The sequence below is a fragment of the Dipodomys merriami genome, unplaced genomic scaffold, assembly GCF_024711535.1.
Source record: "Dipodomys merriami isolate MVZ:Mamm:240054 unplaced genomic scaffold, mDipMer1.0.p SCAF_7, whole genome shotgun sequence".
NCBI lineage: Eukaryota > Metazoa > Chordata > Mammalia > Rodentia > Heteromyidae > Dipodomys > Dipodomys merriami.
In genome coordinates, this window is record NW_027206290.1 from 15,911,901 (window position 1) to 15,939,416 (window position 27,516).

The 27,516-nt window shown below is 44.2% G+C and overlaps 1 protein-coding gene across 2 annotated transcripts in view; it reads right to left on the minus strand.

Moving 5' to 3' along the window:
* Positions 1-27,516, minus strand: part of Notch2 (notch receptor 2) — a 149,562-nt gene that overhangs the window by 20,824 nt on the left and 101,222 nt on the right. The window contains exons 6-21 of one of the 2 annotated variants that reach the window (XM_070007530.1): positions 26,703-26,936; positions 25,065-25,220; positions 24,463-24,651; positions 23,480-23,593; positions 22,348-22,461; positions 21,139-21,372; positions 17,370-17,480; positions 11,447-11,639; positions 9,713-9,858; positions 7,929-8,042; positions 6,172-6,291; positions 5,647-5,799; positions 4,168-4,396; positions 2,326-2,527; positions 1,224-1,377; positions 389-573 (exon numbers count right to left, since the gene is read on the minus strand). In XM_070007530.1, the coding sequence (XP_069863631.1) occupies positions 389-573; positions 1,224-1,377; positions 2,326-2,527; positions 4,168-4,396; positions 5,647-5,799; positions 6,172-6,291; positions 7,929-8,042; positions 9,713-9,858; positions 11,447-11,639; positions 17,370-17,480; positions 21,139-21,372; positions 22,348-22,461; positions 23,480-23,593; positions 24,463-24,651; positions 25,065-25,220; positions 26,703-26,936 (2,648 nt within the window). The remainder of the gene's footprint in view (positions 1-388; positions 574-1,223; positions 1,378-2,325; positions 2,528-4,167; positions 4,397-5,646; positions 5,800-6,171; positions 6,292-7,928; positions 8,043-9,712; positions 9,859-11,446; positions 11,640-17,369; positions 17,481-21,138; positions 21,373-22,347; positions 22,462-23,479; positions 23,594-24,462; positions 24,652-25,064; positions 25,221-26,702; positions 26,937-27,516) is intronic. The other variant, XM_070007531.1, reaches the window with a different exon arrangement.

Below are 27,516 nucleotides of genomic sequence, written 5' to 3' on the forward strand. Positions count from 1 at the left end.
GAAAGAGGAAACAAGGCATGCCCTCAAAGTGGTTTCTCCTATTGCTGCTGCTATTCAATTAAGTTTGAGAGGTTTCGTGTGTGTGTGTGTGTGTGTGTGCGCGTGCATGCGCGCGCGCGCACGCACACCTATATGTGGTGAAATGCATCTAGTACTGGCTGTTGGAAATTCAGGGAGCAAGCCTGTGGGAGGAGAAATAGTTCCAGAGGATGAGTATGCTACTGTATTACACAGGGAGGCTGACATAGTGATAACCACTATGTAGGTGCCATATAAAAACCTATACACCGAACACACAAGACAGAGGCAGCTAAATTCAATACAGTAGTGTTTGTAACAGCTGCACAATCTCCTGGGACTTGCTGACCTCTGCTTGCTCTGTCCTCACCTCACACCGGTATCCCTCAGTGAAGTCACTGCAGGTGGCGCCGTGCTGACAGGGATTGGATGCACACTCGTCCAGCTGCTCCTCGCAGTAGCTCCCTGTGTAGCCCGGAGGGCACTGGCAGTGATGGGTGTTGCCAGCACTGATGCAGACGCCTGAGTTTTGGCACAGGCGATCAACATGCACTTCTGAAAGGCAGGGGAGGAAAGGTATCAGGAAATGACACACAGCAAGTTCAGAAGAATTAATGAGCAAACTAATCTGAGATGGTCAACACCTGTTTAAATTCTTTTTGTGTGTGCCAAGGCTTGAATTTCGGGCCTCATACTCTCACTTAGCTTTTTTGCTCAAAGTTGGCATTCTACCACTTGAACCACACCTCCACTTCCTGGTTTTGGTTGGTTAAATGGAGACAAGAGTCTCATAGACTTTTTTGGCAAGGCTGTCTTTGTACCTCAATCCTTAGATCTCTTGAGTACAGGTATAAGCCACCAGTGCCTGGCTGTGCATTAGCTTATACTTTATACTTTATTTTCAAATGTTATTCTTGTCTAGCTCTTCATATGTCTCTAAGCCATTATTAAAATTAACTATGTCCTGAAAATGGAAGATGCCATCACTTCATTCCAAACACGTTTCCTTCTCAAACCTCTCAACCTGTTTCTCTAGCCTTTCTCCAGGGCTTTGCCCATTTACCACCATCTGTCCTTCCCTCTTATCTATAATAGTAACATCAGTCCTAAAATGCCACTGGCCATACAGTATACCAGGGATGAGCCTGAGGCCGGGGTAGGCTCACAGTACACCAGGCTGAGCCTGAAGCCAGGGGTAGGCTCACTTTTGCGCAGGGCAGCCACCTCACAGGGCACGTTGGGCACATCGCAGTATGCACCAGTCCATCCAGATGGACACAGACACCGGGACTCTGCCTTCTCCTGGATGCAAGTGCCTTGGTTTTTACATGGAGATCGGCTGCAAAGGCTCACCAAGGTCTGAAACAGAGATGAAGGTATATTTACATTAAAATTCAAATACAAGAAATGAAAAAAATGAGTTACACTGCCATTCTTCTACCAATTGGGATCATAAATGCACAACATCATACCTATAGCATAGTCTAACTTTTACCCAGGCTGACCTTGAACCATAATCTTCCTAATTTCCACCTCCTGAGTAGTTGAGATTACAGGCATGAGCCACTGTACCTAGCTAAATATATTTTAACTTAAAAGACATGTAGGTAATTTGGTTTTGAAAGTATTACAACACTGTAAAACATTATTATTATTATCATCCCTTTAGGATAATAAAGATTTGTCTTAAAGATTAACCTTGAAAGATTTGATTTTGATTGTTATGATTTAGATATGGCATCTCCCACAGACTCACATGTTAAGGGCTTGGTCCTCAGAGGGTGGTACTTTTTGGAAAATTCTAGACACTTTAGGGGGTGGGCTCTATCTTGTCCCTTGCCCCCTTCCCTCTTTGCTGCTTCCTGGCCACCATAAGGTGAGCAGCCTCTCTTCCCCATGTACCCACTGTGATGGTCAGCCTCACCATAAAACCAGCCTACCATGACCGAAACCTCTGAAGCCACGAGCCAAATAAATCCTTCCTTCTTTCAAGCTGCTCATCTCAGAGCAACAAGAAGTTGCTTTTGATGGTTTCCAATGTGGAAGGGATACGTGCTTGTGTACCAAGCATATTTTTTCTCAATCTCTTAAAATCATCTTATATTTGTACGTTCACACCATATTCCTGCTGGGATCACCAGTTTGGAATCTACCAGTTGTTAAGAAAGTGACTCAGGTTTATCTCAGGCACTGTCTCTCTGAGAGCCACCATCTTCTCTTTGGGAAGGGGCTCATTCTGCCTGGAAGGAGAATTAGTGTAATACTAAGCTACTCTGGGGAACTGAGAATGGGCGAGATGAGAATTACCTGACAGTTTTTCCCAGTGTAGCCCAAGGGGCAGATACAGCGGTAGGTACCAAGGCCATCAACACAGGTTCCCTCATTCAGGCACGGATGAGAGTTGCACTCATTGATCTCATGGAGGCAAAAGGGACCCGTGAAACCCACAGGGCACAAGCAGGAGAAGGAGCTGATTCCATCGATACATGTGCCTCCATTGAAACAGGAACTGGCAAGGAAAACAGACAAGCACCATCATCATGTGATCAGGTTCTCTGACCTACCACTGCACAATAAGCACTCAGAAATCTAAGATATTACAGAGACAAATATCTCTGAGCCTCCATACTCCTGTGTCCAGGAAGTCTGTTTTATTTTCCCTCCAAATAGACTGGTATCAGAAGCCCTGAATGCTAACTTCCTTTCTATAACTAAAAGCTCAGAAGTGTATTTAAAGGCAGACCTTACCAGGTACCACTGGCTCCTGCCTGTAATCCTACTCAAAAGGCTGAGATCTGAGGATTGCTGATCAAAGCCGCTCTGGGCAGGAAAGTCTGTGAGATTATTCTTTCCAATTAACCACCAAAAAAGCCAGTAATAGAGCTATGGCTCAAATGGTAGAGCACCAACTTTGAGCAAAAAAGCTCAGGGACAGTACCCCAGCCATGAATTTAATCCCCAGGACTGGCACCAAAAAAGAAAAAAAAAAAAGAGAAAAGAAAAAGGCAAATATATCCTATTGTCCTAGGGGAAGTTTTCCAGGCTTTACTCAGTCCTCTGGTTTTCCACATACCACATTTTAAAGTCAACTTACTTCATATAAAATGTGTTAAATAGTCCTTCACTGTAGAATTATGACACAGAAAGGAAGTTTAAAAAAATATTGAGCCGGGCGCTGGTGGCTCACGCCTGTAATCCTAGCTACTCAGGAGGCTGAGATCTGAGGATCGCGGTTCAAAGCCAGCCCGGGCAGGAGAGACCGTGAGACTCCTATCTCCAATAAACCACCAGAAAACCGGAAGTGGCGCTGTAGCTCAAGTGGTAGAGCGCTCGCCTTGAGCTGAAGAGCTGAGGGACAGCGCCCAGGCCCAGAGTTCAAGCCCCACGACCGACAAAAAAAAAAAAAAAAAAAAAAAAAAAAAAAATATTGAGCCACAAGTGGTAGAGCACTTGCCTTGAGCTGAAGAGCTCAGGGACAGCAGCTAGGCCCAGAGTTCAAGCCCCACAATCAAAAAAAAAAAAAAAAGCCAGGTACTGATGGCTCACATCTGTAACCCTAGCTACTCAAGAGGCTGAGATTTGAGGATCATGATTTAAAGTTACCTGGGGCAGGAAAGTCCATTAAACTTTTCAATTAACCACCCAAAAGCCATAAGTAGAACTGTGGCTCAAGTGGTAGAGTATCAGTCTTGAGCAAAAAAGCTAAGAGACAGCATCTGAGTTCAATCACCAATAATGGCACACAAAATAACAAGAACAAAGAAAACAAACAAGAAACAATTGAAACTGCCCAGAAATTATTCAGAGTGCTAACAAATCTGCAAAGAAATAGGATTTTTTAAGGTCAATTCTAAAATGAACAACTAAACAATGAACAACTAAAATGAACAAGAGGGTAGGGAGAGAACAGAAATGTGGCTCTTTCTGTTCTATAAGCAAGAAGTAAATGATGATCCATCCCAGGAAGCCTTCCTGCCTCTAACCTGCAATCTTCTAACTATGTCTATAAGAACAGTGAGAGAGGGCTATGCGGCAGGACTCCAGTGGAGACCTCATCTCTGCTCCACAGTCTTAGCATTCACTGTGAAGCCTCCCATCCTCCCCTTCCCACCCCTGAGACGCAGGCACGTAAGGTGCAGGGCTCCTCACCTCTCTGTGCACTCATCGATGTTGTTCTCACAGTGCACGCCATCAAACCCTGCCTGGCACTTGCAGGTGTAGCTGTTGACATAGTCAGAGCAGGTACCACCATTCTTGCAGGGTTCGCTCAGACACTCATTCATGTCTGCCTGGCACTTTTCCCCGGTGAAACCAGGAAGGCAGAGGCAGGAGAAGGTGTTCACTCCATCGACACAGGAGCCTCCATTCTGGCAAGGGTCTAAGCCAGGAGAAAAGAGTAGAGCTCAAAACAGCAGTACTGATTTTAATCTTAAACTCATACAAGTGAGTGACCTATGGGGTGCCGGTGGCTAACACCTGTAATCCTAGCTACTCAAGAGGCTGACAGCTGCTATTTGAAGCCAGTCAGGGCAGGAAAGTCTGTGAGGTACTTATTCTCCAATTTGTAATAAAAAAGCCAGAAGTGAAGGTATGGGTCATGTGTAGAGTGACAGCACTGAGAGAAAAAGTGCTGAGGCCTTGAGATCAAGCCTTAGTATCAGCACAAAAGACAAAGCAAAACAAAATAAAGCAAGGATATTACATTTGAGAGTTTAGTGACACATAAAATATATATTAACAACAGAACAAAGATGAGGAGGGTTATAAACCAAACATGCTGTTCATTATCACAGGTGATGAAAGTTTTGGCTATCACATTGTATTTTATGACTATTCACTTAAGACATTTGCAGTTCTTTTAAAAAATAGGTCAAAAAAAGGCTATAGAGCATTGTCTTCTCTTGGTCATATTTAAAATGTTACCAAGTAATGCTTAATGGACTGTACTGCTTTGACTCCTAAAGAAAGCAGCTTCAAAAAGAAGATTTAAAATCACTAGTGTGAAGCAGGTGTCAGTGAGCTAATGCTGTAATCCTAGCTACTTGGAAGGCTAAGATCTGAGGATCATGGTTTGAAGACAGTCTGGGCAGTAAACTCCATGGGACTCTTTATCTCCACAATTAATCACCAAAAAGCTGGATGTGAAGCTGTGCTCAAATGGTAGAGTGCTAACTTGAGCAAAATTGCTCAGGGACAGTGCCCAGGCTCCAAGTTCAATCCCCAAGATTGGTACCAAAGAAACAAACAAAAACCACGAGTATGGCGAGAACCAGTGGCTCATATTTGTAATCTAGCTACTCAGAAGACTGCGATCTGAGGATGAAGATTTCCAGCCTAAGCAGGAAAGTCCATGGGACACTTGGACTCTTAGCTCTAATTAGCCAGCAAAAAAAAAAAAAAAAAAAAAAAAGGCTGAAGAGGAGGTATGGCTTAGTGAAATAAACTAAGGAATAATACCTATACCCTGAATTCAGGGCCTGGAATCAGCACACACATACACCTATGAGAAGCACTCCATATGACTGCTCTGCCAATGTCAGCATGAGCAGCAGCCTCCACTAGTCTGCCCTCTCTCTAGCCATGAGTTTGCCTCTCCTCAGGGGCCTAGAGGCTGGCAGGCATACTCACTGGCAAGGCAGTCATCAATGTCCTCCTCGCAGTCCATCCCACTGAAGCCTGGTGGACACTCACACATGTAGCTGCCCTGGGTGTTGTGGCAGAGGCCTTGATTCATGCAAGGCTTGGACACACACTCGTCAATGTCAATGGTACACCGCTGACCTAGGAAGAAGAAAGCTGGTTCTCACAGACGTCCAGGTATGCCGGGGCTGAGGTGAGGTGGGTATAGCTACTCCTAGGGCAGCTGGCTGGTCTCCTGCTTCAGGAGTTCAAAGGAAGGCATTTATATGGCCTGGGGAGTTTTGCAAGGGGCTAGATAGAAAGCACGTCAAGGGTTTTAGAATCTGGGTTTGGAGTCTTCCAGCCACTAGAGGGCACCACAGACATATACAACAGGAAGGCCTTCTGAGCCTTTCTAGTCAACAGCACCCAGGGTAGAAAGTTCTTACAGGCAGGACAGGCCTTGGAAGCTCAAGTCCTTCCACATGCGGCAGTGCAAAATGTGTGTTTATCTCCTTCTCCCCATGTTCTTACCTCGCCACCCAGGAGCACACAAGCAGGTATAACTCTCAAAATTTGATGCCTCTTTACAAATGGCAGCATTCTCACAAGGGTTTGGGGAACAGGGAGCCAACACAGTCTGACAGTTCTTGCCTGAAAAGCAAATAACATCATTTGTGATTGGGAACCAGTCAAAGAAAGGACAATTTCCCCAGAGTGTAATCCCAGGAAGTACTCTGACTCCAAGTGGAATAAGGAGTGACTGGTTTTAGACTCTAGAGACATTTCATCTTTTCAATCTTGGTCTGACATTGCTAACTTTTCATCTTTAGCAGGTTATTTCTCTTCTCTGGGCTTTCCTCATAAGTAAAGAGTAGCCAGGTATGGTGGTGCACATGTGTACTCTCATACTAGGGAGGCGGCTCGGGAATTTGAGAGAGCTTGAGAGAGCTTGAGGGAAACAAGCAAGGGAGGAAGGAAGGCAGTGAGGAAGGAAGGGGGAGAGAGAGAAAAAATCAACATTAGAATACCATGTACTCAGAGATGATTTTTGAGGACTAAATGAGAAAATGTTCAAGTCCTATGCTACTAAGCATAGGGCCTGGTGCAGAGCATGAGGCCTCGGCTACTGCTGGTCTGTTCCAACTTCCACTGTGATGATCACAACTGGCTCAGGGATTTTAACATCTGCATAGATCTGATGAGATTGCCTATATCTCCACAGGGTACAGGAGCCCAGCACTGTAGATGGCCATTCCCCCCAAAAGGCAGTAACTTCCTGCATCTCAGGGACCTGCAAGGGTGAGGCAACTGGTGACTGAAAGCTCCAGGGCTCTGTCTCCTCATAGCAGTGTCTGCAGATAGACTGATGCCTGCCTACCAGTACAGCAAATAAATTTCAGAAGAATGTTTGTATTAAAATGATCATCAGGTTGTTTTTAAACTCAAGTCATGACTAACACCGCTTCAAAATTCATACTAAGATTTTTCATTCCGAAAGGAAAAAAAAGCACAAATTTTCACCAAATACATCTAAGGGGCTGGGGCTGACCAGGGGAAGTGCTGCATGGTTCCTTTGTGCTGGGCACTGGGACAAAGCACAGAGTGCAGTAGGGTACACAGCACTTACCTAGCAAGCTTAAAGTCCTAGGTTTAATCCCCAGCACCCAAAAAACAAACCCAGTAAACGGTAGTTTTATTACCAAAACTAGAATCAGCTAGGCCATCCAAATGACAAGCCAAACCATCAGTTATTCACCAACTTCGAGCCAAACAGATACTACTAGTGAAAAAAAATTTGTTTGGGTGCCATAGCTCAGACCTATAACCCTATTTTGGAGGCTGAGACCTAGATTGCAGTTCAAAGCCAGCCCAGTCAGGAAAGTCTGTGAGACTCTTAGCTCTGATCAAACAGCAATACAGATCCAAAGTGGAGCCGTGGCTCCAAAAGTACAGTACTAGCCTTGAGCTCAAAAGCTAAGGGACAGTGTCCAGGCCCTGAGTTCAAGCCCCAGTACTGGCACACACACACACAAACTCAATCACTAAACCTAGGTCTGGAGGGTAGCAGATCAGTTGCCTGGCCTGCTAAAATTCCATTCCCAGCACTGAAAACCAAATGGAACACTGAAGTATAAGGGAAGTGTGTGTGTCTCCTGCTGTGATGCTTCTGAAAGACTGGAGTGGTCTTCACAGCAGGGCAGCTTGCCTTGCACACCACCCCATACAATGGAGTCTCTGACATGCAAGTGCTAACTCCCCCGGGGTTCTGCAACACCAGCAGCACCCACCTGTGTAGGGCAGCACACAGTGGCAAGTGTAGCCACTGATGTCATCAAAGCAGGTTCCTTGGTTGAGACAGGGGTTGGAGGCGCACTCATCAATATTCACCTGGCAGTTGTAGCCTACAGGCAGAAAGGGGGAAAGCCAGACACAGTGAAACCTTCTAGAATCCCTTCATGACCTCAATTGCTGACACTTCTCTACCTTTCCTGTGTGTGTGTGTGTGTGCGTGTGTGTGCACGCACGCGCGCGCGCGCGCGCGCGCACGCACACACACACACACACACACACACACACACACTAGCACTGGAGCTTGATCTTAGGGCCTCCTATTCTCCCTTAGCTTCCTCACTCAAGGTTGGTGCTCTATCACTTGAGCTATACCTCTACTGCCTACTTTTTGCTAGTTAACTGGAGATAAAGAGGCTCTCGGATTTTTCTGCCTAGGCTGGCTTTGATCCAGATTCTCAGATCTCAGCCCTCTGAATAGCTAGGATTATAAGTGTGAGCCACCAGCACCACGCCCTATTTCTCTTGGTGGTAAAATGATATGCCGTAGAAGCTGTACTCATTTCTTCAGGATGCTGGAACACCTCATTCCTTTTGGTCTCAAGATCCTGATGTACAGTCAGTCAGTAAATGGTCCATTAGTCAAAAAGATGAAAGGAAGAACAGCCTGTTCTAATAGCCTGAAAGCCTGATCATCCAATTGCAAATAATTTCTCAATCAGGGACCAAGAAGATCAGAAGGTTGGAAAGTTCGTTGCTAAGCCTACTGTTAGGCCCTTTTAATAGGAAGTTTTCAGTCAGAAGAAGGGACAATGTTTTTAATACGTTATGAAAGCTTCTGATCTTTGCCCCTCTCTCACTTGTCTTCTCACGGTGCTGTTCCTGATATCATAAAGCTGTTCCCTCATGATTCAAGGTACCCCATTTACTCCCACTAAAAAAATGGAGGGGGAGTAATAAAGCACTAGTAGAAATAAGATTCTATCCAAATATTACACACCTCTGCATCTTAAATGAAGCCCACCACAGCACCTCAAAGCAGAGACCACTGATGGACAGTGGTGGCTCACACCTGTAATCCTAGCTATTCAGGAGGCTGAGGTCTACAGATTGAGGTTTGAAGCCTGGGGCAGAAAAGTCCAAGAGTCTCAGGTCCAATTCACCAGCAAAAAAGCTAGGAGTGGAGTCTTTTTTTTGCCTTGAGCGAAAAAGCTAGATAAGATTTAAAAAAGCCTCAAGTTCAAGTCACAGAAGAAAGAATGTGACACAGCAGAAATAACTGACAAGCTAAGAAATGGTTTTTACCAAATTTCCCCTGATAGGCATCAGTCTAGTAGGCTGTGGGGGAAAAAGTCTGCATCTAAGAATATCTCATGTGTCAAAGTACTTGCTGGGAGAGTTCTGTTGCATGCACAAAACACATGACTGATCACTAGTACTGCCATCAGAATATCAGCAAACACAGTATTTATCCTCTACTTCCATACTATTGAAATTAGTACAAAAATCACATCTAGGCCAACAAGTTCACAATGAGAAACCTACAGAAAGTTGTATAAGCAGAGTTTTAACTGTGATCTTAAATATTATTTCCTTAACAGCTTACTTTTCTGGCAGGCTGAAAGGAGAAATTATATTTATGTTTTTATTCCCCAAGTATTAATACTACCTGCTCAGTATGTTTGCTGTATGAATGAATGACAAATAGAAATAAAAATGGACAAGTGAGCCAAGCAGTATGTAACAGCAAGACAACAGACATAAGATGCATTTTGGTTTTCACCTTTGAAGCCCTTTTTGCAAGTACACCTGTATCCATTCACCAGATTATCACACGTCCCGCCATTCTGGCATGGGTTAGAGAGACATTCGTTTCTGTCTACTTCACAGTTGGTGCCAACCCAGCCTGCATCACAGAGGCACTTGTACCTGAAAGAAGATAAAGAGTTTTTGCCACAGGAGGAATAACGCACAATTGAGTCATAGAGTCAGTATACTGGAATTGGTGAAGAAATAAGGGAACAGAGAAGTCTTTAAGTGAGCTCATCTCATTTTTATTCTTTTATGGTCTACAATGGATGCATCAGGCACTTGGTAAGAATCACATGAGCTCATCTAGTGTGCTCAGTAAAGAGACTACAGGATGCTTTCCTGGGTCACTGAGAAGCCAGTAAAACCAATTACAGTACAATTTCATAGGTAAACAATGGTTTAATCAAATATACTGAGCCAATCCAAAGGGCAGAACTAACATGGATGAATCTATACAATTTACTTTCTTACATACATTTAAAAAAATAAAACAAAAAAACATAGGAAGTGGACCCGTGCTCAAAGTGGCAGAGCACTAGCTTTGAGTGGAAAAGCTGAGACAGTGCCTAGACCTAGAGTTTAAGCCCCATGACTGAGGGTCCCCTCCCCCTCAAAAAATTAACATAAAAGAAACTTTAGGGTCCTTGGTTTCTTGTGCAAAATAGACAGCAGGAAATAGGTCAGAGATAGATTCTCTGTTTCACTGAAGAACTCCAAGGATCAGATGGCCACAAAAAATTCAGAAAGTATCAGATTTTCAAGCACTTTGGATTTTTGGAATACACATGCTCAATTTGCATTCAACATTTATATTTCATGAGTTTCCAAGATAAAACTCACAGAAGAAATAGTATGTGACACAGTAAAAATAATAGTGACAAGAAATGGTTTTACCAAATTTCCCCTGCTAGGCATCATTCTAGAAGGCCATCTGAGCCATATTTTATTTTACCTGAAACGCTACTTCAGACATTGAGCAGGAAAAGAGACAAGAACAAAGATATATACAGTCTCCAAAATGAGTGACATTAGTACTTAGCATGTAGTACCATGAGAAGAGGGCCACCTATGAGATCTGTCAGGAAAGGATGGATGGGGAGGGGTTGAGGGCTGCCATACATATTCTTCATTCTTTTACCTGATAGAAGTTTGGCAAAGGGCAATGCAAAACGCTGTTTTATAACAAGGATATCAAGAGCATAAAACCATATAATGAGACCAAAGGTCACGCTGTGGTTCTGAAAATTACCAACACATCACCCAACTCTAATGAGAGGCAGTCAACCTGCCAAGGTTTCATCAGGGCCATGTCTCAAGTTGGCTGAACCAGTTCTACCCTAGAATATACACAGGTGGATCAAAGCTGTGCAGAGAGAAAATTAGGGCACACCATTCCTTAGAACTCAAACCCATAGTAAGTACTAACACACAACTGCCAAAGGTGCATGACGCAGCTTGGCCTCCTCCCATGAAATCCCTGTTAATTACATATAGGATAGAGGCAATATTCCTTATCTGACCACCTAGGTCCTCAGTCAGGAAAGGTAGGACAAAGTGGTCATCTGCAAGGCTTTGATGGCCATGATCAAAATGTTCAGTCAAGCCCTGGGTCCCAGCTGACATTTTCAGATGATCATCAGGACCAAAAATCTGAGGGGTTTGGCCCAGCTCAGCAGAGCACTGTGATCCTTTGGCAGCTACTCACCCGCTGAGGCCCCCAGTGCAGTTGCCATGGATACAAGGGCTGCTCAAGCATTCGTTCACCCGGGAGTAGCAACTGGGGTGATGGGGTCCTTCTGGACACATGCAGCGGAAACCATTCACATCGTTGATGCAGGTTGCACCCTTGCGACAGGGATTGGAGGCACACTCATCGATGTCAATATTGCATCTTTGCCCTGCAGAGAAGGGAAGGGAGCAGTGCCACTCAAATCTCCTATTCTCAGGGAACATACGTGTTGATGCTCTTCCTCTGCAGGGACTAAGTGCCCCAAATGTCAAGATCTAAGGAATGAGACACTTCAAAGTATTTCATGCCATGCATATAAGGGGCAAAGGACATTGACATCTGACCACAGTGAATGGAACACTGGTCAGTGTTGTGTTGATCTAATGTGTATTTCTACTTCCACTTTGGAAATGGGGAATTTTCACAAGGCATTATTACTAAGAATGTCAAGTGCTAACGAAAAAGTTGCTCCTCCCGATGTTGTGAATTAACTCTAAAAAGCTTTCTGATACTGGGCACTGGTGACTCATTAGCTGAGTAGCGAATCCTAGCTACTCAGGAGGCTGAGATATGAAGATTGGGGTTTAAAAGCCAGCTGAGGCAGGAAAGCCTAGGAGACACGTACCTCCAACAAACTTAAAAAAAAAAAAAAGCCAGAAGTGGCACTGTGGTTTAAGTGGTAGAGTGCTAGTCTTGAGCACAAAGAGGCTCAGGGACAGCCCTGAGTTCCAGCACCAGCACGTGCGTGTGCATGTGTGCGCACACGCACACACGCACACGCACACACACACACACACACACACACACACACACACACACACACACACACACACACACACACACACACACACACGAAAGAAAAAAAGAAAGAAAAAGCTTTCTGCTGTCTGCTCCAGACAGACTCATTCATTCATTTTATGCTGGAAGTGGATTTAAGACTCAGGGCCTTATGATCTTGCTTGGCTTTTTTGCTCAAGGCTGATAATTACCAATTGAGCCATATCTCTGCTTCTGGCTTTTTCATGGTTAACCGGAGATAAGAATCGCTTAGATTTGTCTGCCTAGGCTTGCTTTGAACCTCAATCCTCAGATCTCTGCCTCCTGAGTAGCTTGGATTTGGGGCATGAGACACAGGTGCCTGGCCCCAGATTCATTGTTTCCAGCTAGTCAGGCTCTATCTAATTAACTAAAAGGCTTATTAAGTCCATGAACTATTAACTTACTTTAAAAAGAAATGCCATTGTGTTTTCACCTTATTTATTTTAGTGCCAGTCTTGGGGCTTAAACTCAGTGCCTGGGTGCTGTCTCTGAGCTTTTATGCTCAAGGCTAATGCTCTATCACCTAAGCCACAGATCCACTTTCAACCTTTTATTTGTTAATTAGTGATAAAGGTCTCCTGGGTTTTCCTGGATGGGCTGCCCTTGAACTTCGATCCTCAGGCCTCAGCCTCCTGAGTAGCTAGGATTACAGGCACGAGCCACCAGCACCCACCTGTGTTTTCAGCCACCAGCACCCACCTGTGTTTTCATTTTTAAGAGTTACATTAACCAATTAACTACCAGAAAACTGAAACTGGTGCAGTAGCTCAAAGTGGAAGAGTGCTAGCCTTGAATGAAAATGCTCAAGGATAGCACCTGGGCCCTGTGTTCAAACTCCATGACTGACAAAAAGCAAACAAAAAAGGAAACAAGTTATGATCTGAGGATCAAAGCCAGTTCAGGAAAGAAAGTCCACTCTTATCTACAATTAACCAGTAAAATAAAATTATAAGTACAGGTGTGGCTCAAGTGGTAGAGTGTCAACCTTAAGCGAAAAGTTAAGAGGACAGTACCCAGACAGTGAGTTAAGTCTCTTAAAGTTCTTTTAAATGATATTGCTTAGGCCCAGCTGCCATATTTTTTTTTTTGTGGGTGGGGCCCAACAACTGCATTTAAAAATATGCAAGTGGTCCAAACACTAGATTATAATTTTAGCATTCTCTAACAGTGTAGATGCTAGGAGGGAATGAAATCAAAATGACTGCTCGCTCCTTTTCCAAGACATTCCCTAAGACAACTTGGAAAAACTGTCTGCTTTGGTCTTGCTCTTCAATGCATTAGACTGAATAAAGTAAAAAGTGGGCCAATCATAAAAGTGCTTTCATTTGTTAAATAAGATTTAAGTATAAGCTGGGTACCAGTGTTTCACACCTAAAATCCTAGCTACTCAGGAGGCTCATATCTGAGATCATATTTCAAAGCCAGCCAATGCAGAAAAAAAAAAAGACTTACTTCCAATTAACTGGCAAAAAGCCAGCAACAGAATGGCTCAAGTGGTAGAGCATCAGCCTTGAGTGAAAAAGCTAAGCAAGAGCACCAGGCCCTGAATTCAACCCCCAATACTGGCACATGCACACATACACACTTTAAGTATATATTCTGAAGTGAGATATAATTTTACGTTTTCCTATAATTCCTATAATGAGTGAAATTAAGCAACTGTTATGAAGGAATTTACAAGTTTCAAAGAATACAATTGTTCTGATTCAGATTTAAAAAACACATTTTTTTAACTTAAGAAAAACCAACCCTGCATTTAGAACAGGAAATTCCAAATTAAATAGATGTACACCCTTTAAAGTATGGGTATTAACATTTTTCACTCTCCATTGCTCTCTAACCTGTTATTGGTGGTTCTTGTGGTAAAGACCCATAATCTGGAAGTGGTTGCTGTTTTCCTCTATGTGTTTTATTAATAATTTGTTTGAAATACTATTTCTTTTTGGCCTCAACCAGTGATTCTTTGAGATTTATGCCATTGGAACCAAGAAATGAACCACAGTTCTTTATCTATGAAGCCATCCTGGGCTTGCAACCCAATGAAGGATGAAAGAAATCTTTTTTGTTCTTGTTTTTTTGCATGTCTTGGGGCTCAAACTCTGGGCTTGGGTGCTGTCCCTGAGCTTTCTTTGCTCAAGGCGAATGTTCTACCACTTTAACCACAGTGGCTCTTCTAGCTTTTTTCAGTTGTTTATTGGAGAGAAGAATCTCATAGACTTTCCTGCGTGGGCTGGTATCAAAAAACGATCCTCAGATCTCAGCCTTCTGAGTAGCTAGGATTACAGGTATGAGCCACGTGTGTCGAGCTCAAATGGCCCTTTTCATTTTGGGTTCCGTGAAACTATTTCTGCAGATGCCACTCCTTCCAAGTTCTTCACTTCCTTTATTGTTTGTTGAGTTTCCTTCCTACTTTTCTCCATCCTTCTTCTCCCTCTCCTTTTGGTTTTTTTCATTGCTGATGTTTGTTGCTTTTTGAGGCAGATTAACCTGGAACTCACAATTCTCCTGCCTCTGCCTCCTAAGAGCTAAGATTACAAGTGTGAAACTTTATGCTCAGCTTCTTTTAATGTGTGTGGTGCTGGAGATCAAACTTAGGACCTTGTACATGTAAGGCATACATTATACTATTTATTCTCTCATTTGCTTTGAAACTCTTCCCACCCCACCCCCCACCCTCCTCCTTCCCCCGCCAGTCATGGGGCTTGAACTCTGGGCCTGGGCACTGTCCCTGGCTTCTTCAGCTCAAGGTGAGTGTCCTACCACTTGAGCCACAGCACCACTTCCGGTTTTCTGGTGGTTCATTGGAGATAAGAGTCTCATGAACTTTCCTGCCTAGGCTGGCTTTGAACCACGATCCTTACATCTCAGCCTCCTGAGTAGCTAGGATTACAGGTGTGAGCCACTGGCACTCAGCTTGACACTCTTTTGAGAACAAATCTTAAGCCACCTCGGTAGGTTTCAAGTGCCTCCTTGCATAGTCTACAAATATGCATTGGTGGATACTTCCCACCAAGGCCTGCTCTCACACAGGGTCTACTGAATATTACAAATGCCCAATGCAAGCTATGTACCGAGTGGGGCCCTGCCATTCCTGAAAGGAGAAGTTACCCCATGGAGAACGATGGAATGGGTTACTCTGGTCAAGATGCACCATATTCATAAACTCACATGCTGAACTGAAATCCCTCTGCACAACTACTTGATAACAAAAAATTATATATATATATATATATATATATATATATATATATATATATATATATATATATATCGGGAGAGGGAGAGAGAGAGAGAGAGGTTTCCCTTGTTTTACACTCCCTAGGTATGTAGTCAATGAACTAGTGTTTTATCAATGGCAGTCCTAACTCAATCTGGCTGGATAGTAAGAGTGCTGTGCTTAAGTCTTACTAATGCATGCATGCATTCAACAACATTTACTGAGTATCTCCTTTAGCATGACAATACTGAGAGGCTGATTAAGGGAGGTCCCTACCCTCTGGGGATTCATAGACTTCACTGTGCAGGCTGCTAGCTAAGGACAGGGCCACAAGAAATTCCTCCTTTCAGATGCTTCATTAGTTAATGGGGGGGATAACAACTTTTTCCTGGGCTGGTGGGAGAATTCAGGACAATAATGCATCTTTGGTGGCACTTTGTAAACTGAAAAGGAGTTTAGGGGAGTACCATGGATCTTTACCCTCCCCCATTTAATTAAAAAGTATTAATAGGTTCTAGAAGAACACAGAACTTAGTCTTAAAAGGAAGACAAAAACAAAATGTCTCCCTTAAACCTTTCAATGTGCAGAGAGAGCATTAAAATAAAACAAGAGAGAAAAAAACCCTCACATTTACTGTTCATGAGTGTATACCACAGTCATCTTAGATATTTTCAGCAGCTGCTTTACAACAAAAACAAACAAGCAAACAAAAAAATCTCAGACCCAGAAAACAGTTCCAAGAACAGAGTAACACCCAGTAACCAAAACATTCCATTTCTTGGTTATGTAGTTTCATGCTACACCTTAAGTTTATTTTAGAATATTTTTAGCCTCTGTCCTCTGTCCTTGACCTTGCTGGGTTTCTAAATGTTAAAAAGAGAAAGAATATGATTCACTGGCATTTCAAAAAAATAAATAAGTCCAGTAGAAACCTTACGTAAACCCAGAAGAAACCACAAGGCAGCAAGGCTGCCTGGGGACTGCGGTGGGAATGAACCTGGGCTCTGGGTCAGCCTGCCTGGACAAATTCAGCTTAGCCTTGTGAAATGCTGATTCCCTATCAGAACCATAGAAAAGGTAAAAGCCAGGACAACTAAATGAGATTTGGCATCCATTCTAGTGCCTCACTCAGAGTAAGTCCTTAGTACACGTTAACCATCCTCTTCGGGGTCAGCAGGACCCAGCTTTCCTCAGAAGTTTCCAGTACTTTTTTCTCTTAATTTTTAAAAGTTATCCTTAAATAGTTGTACAAAAGGGGGTTCAATCCAACATGTCAATTTATGGGTAAAATGCTTTTTGTGTGTGTGCTGGTCCTAGGGCTTGAACTCAGAGCCTAAGCACTATTTCTAAGCTTTCTGCTCAAGGCTAGTGCTCTTAACACTTGAGCTTTTTTTCCCCTTCTTTTTGGTAGTTAATTGAGCTAAGAATCCCGTGGACTTTCTTGTCTGGGCTGGCTTTGAACTTTGATCCTCAGACCTCAGCCTCCTGAGCAGCTAGGATTACAGGTATGAGCTACTTGGTGCCCCACAACTTTGGGTTTATTTTATAGAAGGCATGGACTACTACCTAAAAGAAAACAAAGGTGGCTTTTGGAGGCAATTTAATTCAATAAGAGTGATGGAAATTTACAGTCTTTCTAGGAATTCTTCTCAGGTAGCAAGAAACACAGGGTCTGCAAACCCTAATTATAGAAAAGTGTTAGGTTTCAGTTTAGGAAGGATCTACAGGCAAACAAGTTCAGGGAAGCACAGAAGCAGATCTCCAACCTCCCACAGAGATCAAGAAACAAGAGACATTGGAAAGTCATTTTCTCTTGGGTACCACTCTCCTAAAGTAAAACCTGTGGATACAAGTAGCGTTACCTGTGAACCCAGGTGAGCAGACACAACTGTAGCGATTGATGCCATCAATACAGGAGCCTTGAACACAAGGGTTGCTAGCACAGTCATCAAAATTGATTTCACAATTAACTCCTGCAAAGAGAAACCATTCCATATTACCACAGAAATACTCTTCTGCTAGTCATGTGATATGTTAAGACATCTCCAGAGAACCCAGGCAGCCCCAAAGAAAGTGGCAGGGATCTTTTGTTCAAAATGGCTTCACTACTTCCTTTGTTGTGCTGACATTCATGCTGATGGGGCGAAGGCCATCAGGTAAGACGGCTCACACCCTGGCAGGAATCTGGGCAGTGGCACTAAACTGGGTTAGCTGTCATGGATACCCACCTGCACGTCAATGTCAACTAAGAATGGCTTTTGGTGAGGAGGGTAAAATTTTATTAGATCTGGAAATAATTCTAAACTGGGAAGGACACATAAACACACTTCTGCACTAGCAAGTGTGTTTCTTCTTATACTTGTTAGTGCAGAAATGTACCCAGGAAGCCAGATACCGGTGGCTCACGCCTGTAATTCTAGCCACTCAAAGGCTGAGATTTGAGAATCACAGCTCAAAGCCAGCCTGGGCAGGAAAGGCCATGAGACTCTTAACTCCAACTAACTAGCAAAAACAAAACAAAAACAAAAAACAGAATTTGTGGCTTGAGAAAAAGAAAAGAAGAAAAAAGCCAAGCAAGAGATCAAGGCTCTGAGTTCAAGCCCTAGTACCAACACACACACACACACACACACACATACACATACACACACACACACACACACACACACACACACACACACACACACACACACTCCTACCTATTTATTATTAGTGGCATTCCAAATTTACTAAGATATTATTATGTGCAAAGCACTCTGCCTGCGCTCTCCATTTCTGCTTATTCCTATTAGCTAAGTTTCAGAGCCGGCTGTGTCACACCCACTTCATGATGGCACAGCTGACCTGCATAGCACTGGTGACAAAGACAGTTCGGACTGAGTCCTGTCCTCTGCTTCCACAGCTCTATACTGTTTCCTGCCTGCCATGATACCTTCCTGTGTTGACAAGGCTAACCTGCCTTCAGTAGCCAAAAATGAGAGAAGGATTTCCATACTCTGCTGCATAAATCAGTGCATTTAGCAGATGTGTCTCTAATCTTTGGCTGACAACTTTCCTTACCCCTCAATCCTGGCCCAAGAAGCCCCAATAATTGAATGTGGCAACAGCCCATGGCCATGGTTCCCTTGAGCAGGAAGTGACACCTGGATGCAGCTGAGACAATGAGCTACTGTGCTAAAATCCGACCCGGGTAACCTCTGGTCTACTAACTGCCTGGCTTTGTGCTGTTCTCCCCAAAGCCTTATGATTCTATCCTGCTCAGAAATTCTAAGAGGTTTCTGTATGTCTTCACTAAGTGATTCGGTTGCTGGCTTCTTTCTGATTCTTTAGGCTAGCTCTAGTCTTTATGAAGAATTAAACAGATTACTATCCTCAAAGCACAGACAGATAACACTGGAGAGAAAGCTCTAAACATAAGCTCTCAAGCCCCACTGCACCCCGTTCCATCCATATCCCCACCCAAACAAGCTACAGCTCAGACCATATTATACATGGGTCTCAGACTCCTGATGCTCATCTCTTCATACTGTCCTGTATGTGGACTTTCCACCCAGATCTCTAGTACATGCCAGCTTCTTCACCACCTAACGCACACCTCTTTTTTGTATGTAGTGTGCAGCTCTGACTTCTATTTTTTTGTGTGTAAGCTAGTATTGGGACTGTCCTTTTTGCTTCTTCATTGAAGGCTGGTGCTTTAATAACACTTGAGCCATGTTCCACTTTGTGTGTGTGTATGTGTGTGTTTGCCGGTCCTGAGGCTTGAACTCTGGGTATAGGCACTGTCTCTGAGCTCCTTTTACTCAAGGCGACCACTCTACCACTTGAGCCACAGTACCACTTCAGAATTTTTCTGTGATTTAATTGGAGATAAGAGTCTCACAGACTTTCCTGCTTGGGCTGGCTTCGAACTATGATCCTCGGGTCTCAGCCTCCTGAGTATCTAGGATTATAGACATGAACCACCAGCAGCTAGCTGGTTTTAATTCTTCAAACAGCTGCAGGAACATGCCTGGCAGGGTTCCAAAAGATTCTGGGCCTTCCTCTCCAGGCTGCCTGCTGCAACCCACTCCTATTTACTTCTTGCCTTCCAGTGACAGCTACCTACAGTGACTTGTCTACAAAACACACCTGATCTAGCCTGGCACACCATGACAAAATCCCAGAGGAAGCAGTGCTTGCCCAGCCATCCGCACCCACACTTCCAGGTTGTCTGTGTAACAGGAGTGACAGCAAAGCTTGAAACCACTCCTGCATTCGAACAGCATCCATTCAGATCCTTATAAATCTCACATTTCTTCTCATACAGCATTTCTCATGTCTGGGGACCGGCCCGGAAGCAAATTGCTTTTGGAAGGTTTCACAAAGATCTATTCAGCCCTTTGAGGGAGTTATCTAAATGTGGGGAGGGGGAGGCACTCTCGGCTGTGAAGGCATGGGATGTTTTTCGTATGCTTGAGCAATTCAAAAAGGACTTTGTTTCCAAACTTGGCATGTGTGAGGGCCTGGAAGAAGACCAGGGCCTTTGACAAGTTTGGAGAAATGGATTTGGAAATAACACAATAAAGGGAGAGCAGCTAAACACCACCCCCACCTCTGGCCCCCTACACAGGCCATTTTCCTGAAGTCCAGGATGAGCTGGGAATAAATCATCCCTCACACTGGCAGGTTCCCTGCCAGCTAAGGCACACATTGGTTAATCTTCCACTAATACATTTTCCTTTGATCTGGGACATGAGCCACAGTTGTGTCCATAGTTGTGTTCCTCTGATATATAAAACAGAATCCAGTGACCCTGTGAAATGCTGCTGCCTGAGAAAGCAATTGCAAATGTCCCCCAATAGGCCCTCAACCTAATGGGTGCCTTCAACTAGGATCAGGAAATAGCAGGGCACACTGGGAAGGGGCAATGGACACTCACAGCTACTTCACAATCACCATGGTTGGTAGCAAATGTCTCCTCTCCCTCAAATCCCCAAGGACCCGAGGTCCCACTAGATACAGTGAAGAGCAGGCCAGTGACTACAAAACAGAAAAGAAAGTACTGGAAGGAAGGGAGTTAGGAGATAGGGACTAAAGGAAGGAAGGAAGAAAGACTGAATTCATTAACCTAGGTGGGGACAGGCTTAGTGGAAAAAAAGAAAATCAATAAAGCCACAAAGATAAGGTGTTCGATTTTTCAAAATATCTTTGAAAGTGATACGATTTCATGAATGCCAAATACAACATCATCAGACTGGGACTCCTATTTTTCCCACTAGCTACAGCTGTCTGCTTAGAGATGTTCTGTTTCTGGCTTTAGCTATGCTTCTAAAAAATCTGTATTATTTTTTATTTTTTCTGTGCTGGTACTAGGGCTTCCTTAGCTTTTGTCCTCAAGGTTGGATTCTACAGTTAAGCCACTTCTGCTTCTTGTTGGTTAACAAGCCTCGCAGGCTGTCCTGTCCCGGCAGAAACAGTAAAACTTAGATCTCAGTCTCCTGAGTAGCTAGAAGTACAAGTAACAGCTACAGGTGCCTGACTGAATCAGGACTACTGCTGAGGCATCTAAACTAATGATAGGAAAATGGAGATGTTTGTGTAAATTGTGTGGAGATCCATGAAACACCCAATCAAACAGCCAGAGTATCTTACCTGACGTGCCTGGCTGGCAGTTGCACTGGTAGCCGTTCACCAGGTCAATGCAGCGTCCTTCATTCAAGCAGGGGCTGCTGTAACACTCATCTATCTGGTCGCTGCAGATGGCCCCCATGTAGCCGGGGTTGCAGAGGCAGGTGTAGGAATCAATCCCATCCTGGCACTGCCCATGATGGCAAGGGTCAGGGTCACAGTTGTCGACATTCTCCTCACATAACACGCCAGTAAAGCCTCAGGAAGGAATTTTACCAAGAAGATTCAGAACCAAGGCAGGTACTGCACACTTGAACCCAAAAGACAATTTATCCATTTTTCCCTGCATGGCCTAGGTCTGGGAGAATTACTGATGCCCCTGAATGCTGGGAACTGGCTGACTGCTTTGATTGAGAGCACAAGCTTGGAGAGCAGTGCTCAAAATAAAGATGCCCAATCAAATCTGCAGAACTGAAATACTCTGTGACTGACCCCTGGGTTGACTGGAAAGATGCCTTAACTTTGGGATTCGAAGCAAACAGCTCTCAACATTGATGTCTTCAAAAGCTTATATGTGAATATCTTTCCTGCTGAACCTACCACGACCGGTGCTCATTAATGATTTCATGCAGCTCATCTTCTTAATACTAACTTTGGAGGACACAGAATTTTGTTCTGCTCAATCTCTTCCAGAGGTTTTTAATGCTCCCAGAATGTTTAAATGAAAAAGAGACAAATAAGAAATAACATGCAACTAGATCCACTTCCACCTCTTCCTTCCTGGCTCTTGTGTGCCTCTCCTCCCTCTTCATGTGCTTCCTAGGGTTTTGGTCATTTTTTAGTGATGGCTGTGCTTCATGAGAACAAGCTGGTTGAACAAGACAAAGCCTTGAGCTTCTCCAATGGAAGGAAGTTCAGAGGTTCAGTATAGTCAACCTCATTTAAGAAGGTCTAGTAATGCAAACATCCATTTTCTTCACAATATTTGTGACTAAGGCTGCTTTCCTGTAATTACACAGAAATAGTGAACACAATGTCCCTAGAGTTCTTTGAGAACCCATTTTCTAAAATAAAACAATGTCTTTCATCAATGTCTTTTTCAAACCAGTAGCTCAGCCAAGAACCTGACTCTTTCTCTCTAGCACAGGCAGCCCCTGCTGTTTGGGCACAGCCCCTCCATGCTATCTGTAACAGTCAGCACTTTCCCTAGAAGGAAAATGAGTGGGTGTTTACCTGTGGCACATTGGCATTCATAGCCATTCGGGTGATCAATGCACTTGGCCCCATTCAGGCATGGAGTACTGGAACAATCATCAATGTCAATCTGGCACACTGGGCCTGTGAAACCTTGAAGAAGTACAGGGGACAGGTACAGGTCAAAGAGTGCTCTGCTTTCCTCACTGAATGGAAAATGCCCATGAAGGGTGGGTTATGATACTGGTAGGGAGGATGCCACTGGGTCGCCAAACAGAAGGGTTCTCCCAGCAAGTGACTGGAACACCTGGGGAATGTCAGGAGTGGTATCAACAGCCCTGCTCGTTCTGAGCACAGCATTTACTCAGAAGGAAGTGGAGGAATGGAAATGCTGTGTGGAGGTGGAGCACTCAGTGAGTCCTTGGATCCTAACAGGCATTTTCCTGGAAAAAGCTATGGTCTACGGGAAATGCTTAGAGCACTTTCAACAGCAGTACAAAAGCAAAAAGTAGATACAGAAACCAGGGCCAGTGGCTCACTCCTGGAATCCTAGCTACTCAGGAGGCTGAGTTCTGAGGATTGTGGTTTGAAGCCAGCCCAGGCAGGAGAGTCTGTGGAACTCTTATTTCCAACGAACCATCAAAAAGCCAGACGTAGAGCTGTAGGCTCAAGTGATAAGAGTGCCAGACTTAAGTGAAAAGGCTAAAAGACAATGCCTAGGCCCTGAGTTCAAGCCCCAGAACTGTTACAAAAAGAAAAAAAAGGGGGGGACACAAAAAGACAAAAACTGATGTATGCTGTTTGCTTGACTCAAGGGGTAAAATATCTAAAACAAATGCTCTCACATAGAGGCTTGAACAATATGACCCAGGGGAAAAAAATAAGATCCCAAATCACCTGTAACTCAAGTTTCTATGAGGTGCGTGTGCTCTTAAATATGTACCAGACAGAAAAGTCAAGGGCCATTCAGAAATAAACTTGGACAGGGGACTATAAGCTACTTGTAAGCCATACTAGCTGAAACAATCCCCTCTCTGTATACGCACAGGCTCTTACCAACCCTCACTGTAATGGTTTCCACGTGCACAGCCTGTATGTATTCTCCTCCTCTCTTCCCGGGCACAGTGAGCTTTGTGCTTTATGGGAACACAGGGGATGGGGTGGCACTCACCAGGGGGACACAGACACTGGAAGCGATTGACTTTGTCCACACACTGCCCGTTGTTCACACAAGGGTTACTCTGGCATTCGTTGATCTCCAGTTCACAATGCACACCTTTGAAACCTGCACAATATGGACCCCATGTGTGACTCCGAAGGAGAGAAAAACATCCCAACTAAGAAAGCATAGATGTGCAGAGAGGGCTACAATAGCTCTGAGCATAATACTTCTGCTAAGGGAAAGGCTGTGGTCCTGGTAACCAATGGAACAAGGACTGCTGCGAGATCCTTGTTACAGCAGAGGAACAAAGTTACATCTCCATGTAAGATGTGGTGATCCTTGACATGCAAACTACGACTCCTCCACTCTCTCAGCCCCATGCCTCCTGGACAGTGCTGGGCCCAGTGACTCGTTCTTTATTTCTAAAGAATGGCTGAGCTGTTATTGTTCTCAGGTAACAGGTTAAAAGTTCAGGAGGGACCAAAGCTGGAACTGCAGTCCTTCCTTCATCAGCCAAAGAAGATTACCTCAGCTGTCACTTCTGGCTGGATTTGGCTGGGTTCTCTTGAATCCTCAGAGAACACAGAGAATTCTTGGTTGTAGAACAGCTCCAGAACATTGCTAAGCTGGTGCTTTTCTTGTCTACAGGGCAACTGCCTGCATAATTGTGAGTAAAATCTTGCTTCATAGGTGGAATGGAGTGGTATTTATCATCTTTTATCAAGGGACCAGAAAAACTAGCTATTAGAAGGAGGCTAAATGGCAAATAGCTTCTGACATTTTCTAGTACCTGGATCTAGATTCTAACAAGATAAGCTTGTTTAATTTGCTGTGTGTTGCTCTCACAACTCCAGTACTGCCTTACTCTGGAAGGAAGGGGTATGCCTAAGAGCCCTGACATCCAACAGCACTGGTGAGCATAAGAAAGCAAGCTGCTGGGGAAGGTGGAGTAAAGCCTGCCTCTCAAGCCCCAAGTCCCATGGGCCATTTACCTGGCATGCATAGGCATGTGAAGCCCCCAATCTTATCCAGGCAGGTAGCATCATTCTGACAGGGGTCCGAGTGACACTCATTGATGTCCATCTCGCAGCGAGGCCCCGCGTAGCCCTTGAGGCATTCACAATGGAAGGCTCCATCTGTGTTCACACACTTTCCTGCATGCTCACAAGGATTGCTGTTGGCTACAAGACACGAGAGCACCAGTTACTGAGATCCAAGCTTTAAGAATCCAAAAGGGGACTACAGGGAGATAGCAATGGTACGAAAACACGGCTAGGCCATTACCAAGCCTTCTCTCTATTTTCATTGTCCTCCTTAATGGGGGAGGAGATAAAACTAGGGACTTGCCATTGCTGTGCCTTCCTGTTATTCTTTTGCTTAAACGATCTAACAATCAAGTCTAGACCTACATATTTAGTTCCCAGAATGGGATCTATGAGCATAAAGGAAAGGCAGTTGTAAACCATGTACATGGAACAAAAGAAATTTGAGGTTTGAGTGTTAACGCACCCTAGAGTGAAATGTGCTTCTGTGTAAACACTTGCTGGGCCAACACGCTTTTCAAGCTTGGGAAAGGCTGTGTGATCTCACTCACCCATGGCACACTCATCCACATCTTCGGTGCAGTCTGCCCCCTTGTAGCCCTGTGGGCAGGTGCAGATGTACTGCCCATTCAGGGGGTTGGTGTCACACAGCGCACCCTTGTGGCAAGGATTGCTGATGCAGGCATCATCCAGATGACACAGGAGACCTGTCACAGGGTGGAGCAGAAAAAGAAAACAGCTCTCACTTGCAGAAGAGCTTTCCCTCCTCCATGGAGAGGGACCTGATGAGCTGCTCCCCAAAATCCAACATGAAGATTCAGAGGTTAACTTCCCCTTTGCCTGATCTAATGTCAGGGCCATACTGTAGCCATCAGCAAAGCACGTAGTTGCTTCAGACAACCTGAGTGCTCCAATCTGAGCCCTCAGCCAGGGTTTTCCTCCAAGGCAGACACATGTACAGGCTTGAAAATCAGAGGAAGAATATGGAGAAATGGAGATGTCCTCCAGAGAATGTACCAGATTTAGCAATTAAAATTGAAGATGCTCTATTAAACTGAGTGTAGAGGGTATAGAGGGATGGGCGTGTCAGGCCCTGATACTGGGGCTTGAACTCAGGGCTCTATCCCTTAGCTTTTTTGCTGAAGGCTGGTGCTCTACCACTTAAACCACAATCCCATTTCCAGATTTCTCATGGCTAATTGGAGATAAAGAGTCTCACAGATTTGTCTGCCCACCCTGGCTTTGAACCTCAATCCTCAGAGATCTTTGCCTCCTGAGTAGTTAAGATCCATTAAATTTAAATTTCTGATAAAAGGTTAATATGTGTTAAATATTGCTGCATCCTGGGTTTTAGCTGGCATCCTCCTTCTTATCATCATGCTACCTAATGACATGGGTTCAAGCGATCTCCCAAGCCTCAGAAACAATCAGCAACTGAATACCATCCACTTCTGTAATACTGGCCATTTAATCACTTTAGCATTCCTGGCTCAATTGTCATCAGGTCTCTGATGAAACTAGGCTTCCTGTCCCGCAGATTTCCACTGAGAACTGGCTTTTCCAGTCTGCGATTAGCTAATGCTTCTTCCACAAAAATGCAAGTGAGGCTCTTTGAAAGGCATAAATAGAACATTTCAAAAACAGCTACACTTTTGGAAACTCTTGGGTTCACTAGCATCTTCAATGACATTTGACCTCAAGAACCACACATTTAAACTGAGAGGCAAGACTCCCTTTATAGTGATAAAATCTACTGTGGGATATTTTCATAGGTATTGAGGGTTGAAATGCACTTACGTGCTTCTTTTGCCAACTCCCTTGGATTAAATAGATTATCCTTAAAATGAAGTTCAGGAGTTCACTTATTAGTCATCTATAGAGTCTAAATTTCCAAGAAGCTCTTCTGTCTAAGGTCATGAGGAATTCTGCAGATGTGCCTCTAAAGAACAGGGTTACTAGCCTTTCTTTTCTGCAATGAAAAGGAAAAACTATCGAGCTGAGAACATCCTAAGGAAGGACACTCTATAACCTTTGGCCAGCAAGTAACATTTCCAGAATAGTCCTGGATGACAGGTTCCTACAGATGGAAATTCACAGAGCATAGCTACCAGATGCAAGAGAGGGCAGAGAGGCTCTAGATGCTCACTGCCTGCCCCTCCCTTCCCTTTTCTCCAGCTCTGTCAGCTTACCTGCCTTTCCTTCTGGACACATGCAAGAGAAGGAGGCCACACGGTCGATGCAGGTAGAACCTGCAGTGCAGGAGGCAAAGGCACAGTCATCGATGTTTTCACTGCAATCATCTCCACTCCAGCCATTCACACACACGCAGCCATAGCCCCCATTGCTGTTGGTACAGGTTCCTCCATTCTGACAGGCATTGGGTTGCAGCAGGCACTCATCCACGTCCTCCGTGCAGAATTGCCCTATTGGAGAAAAAGAAGCTTTGATTAAGCTCATAGGCTGCAAAGGATGAGGACCATGCTAGCTTCTGACATCCTTCATTTTCATATAACTTGCCTGAAAGAAAGTAAGAAGAGTGCACAGCAGTCCAGGCTCTCTTGGGAATTTTAAGGTTACCCTCAGCCATGTAAATTATATTTATTCAAGGCAAGTCATTTCAAGAAGAATGGAGATCACAATGCTTCAGAAGTCTCAGCATGAGTCTTTAGCCAGCCTAAATTTAGACTCCTGCATCAAGTATTTAGGGCGACCTCTACATTTGGACTGTACCTGTGCAAGTGGCCTGGCAGTGACACCATATAACAGTTTTGCAAGATTATTTTCTCCAATTATCTCTCTGTGTATATGTGTGTTCGCGGGCACACACGCGCATGCCTGCACACCAGTCCTGGGGCCTGAACTCAGGGCTTTGTGCTCTTGCTTCAGTTTTTTTCTCTCAAGGCTGGTACTCTAAAACTCAAGTTGCAGAGTATCATACCTCTACTTCTGACTTTTTGGTGGCCAACTGGAGATAAGGGTCTCAGATTGTTCTGCCTGGGCTGG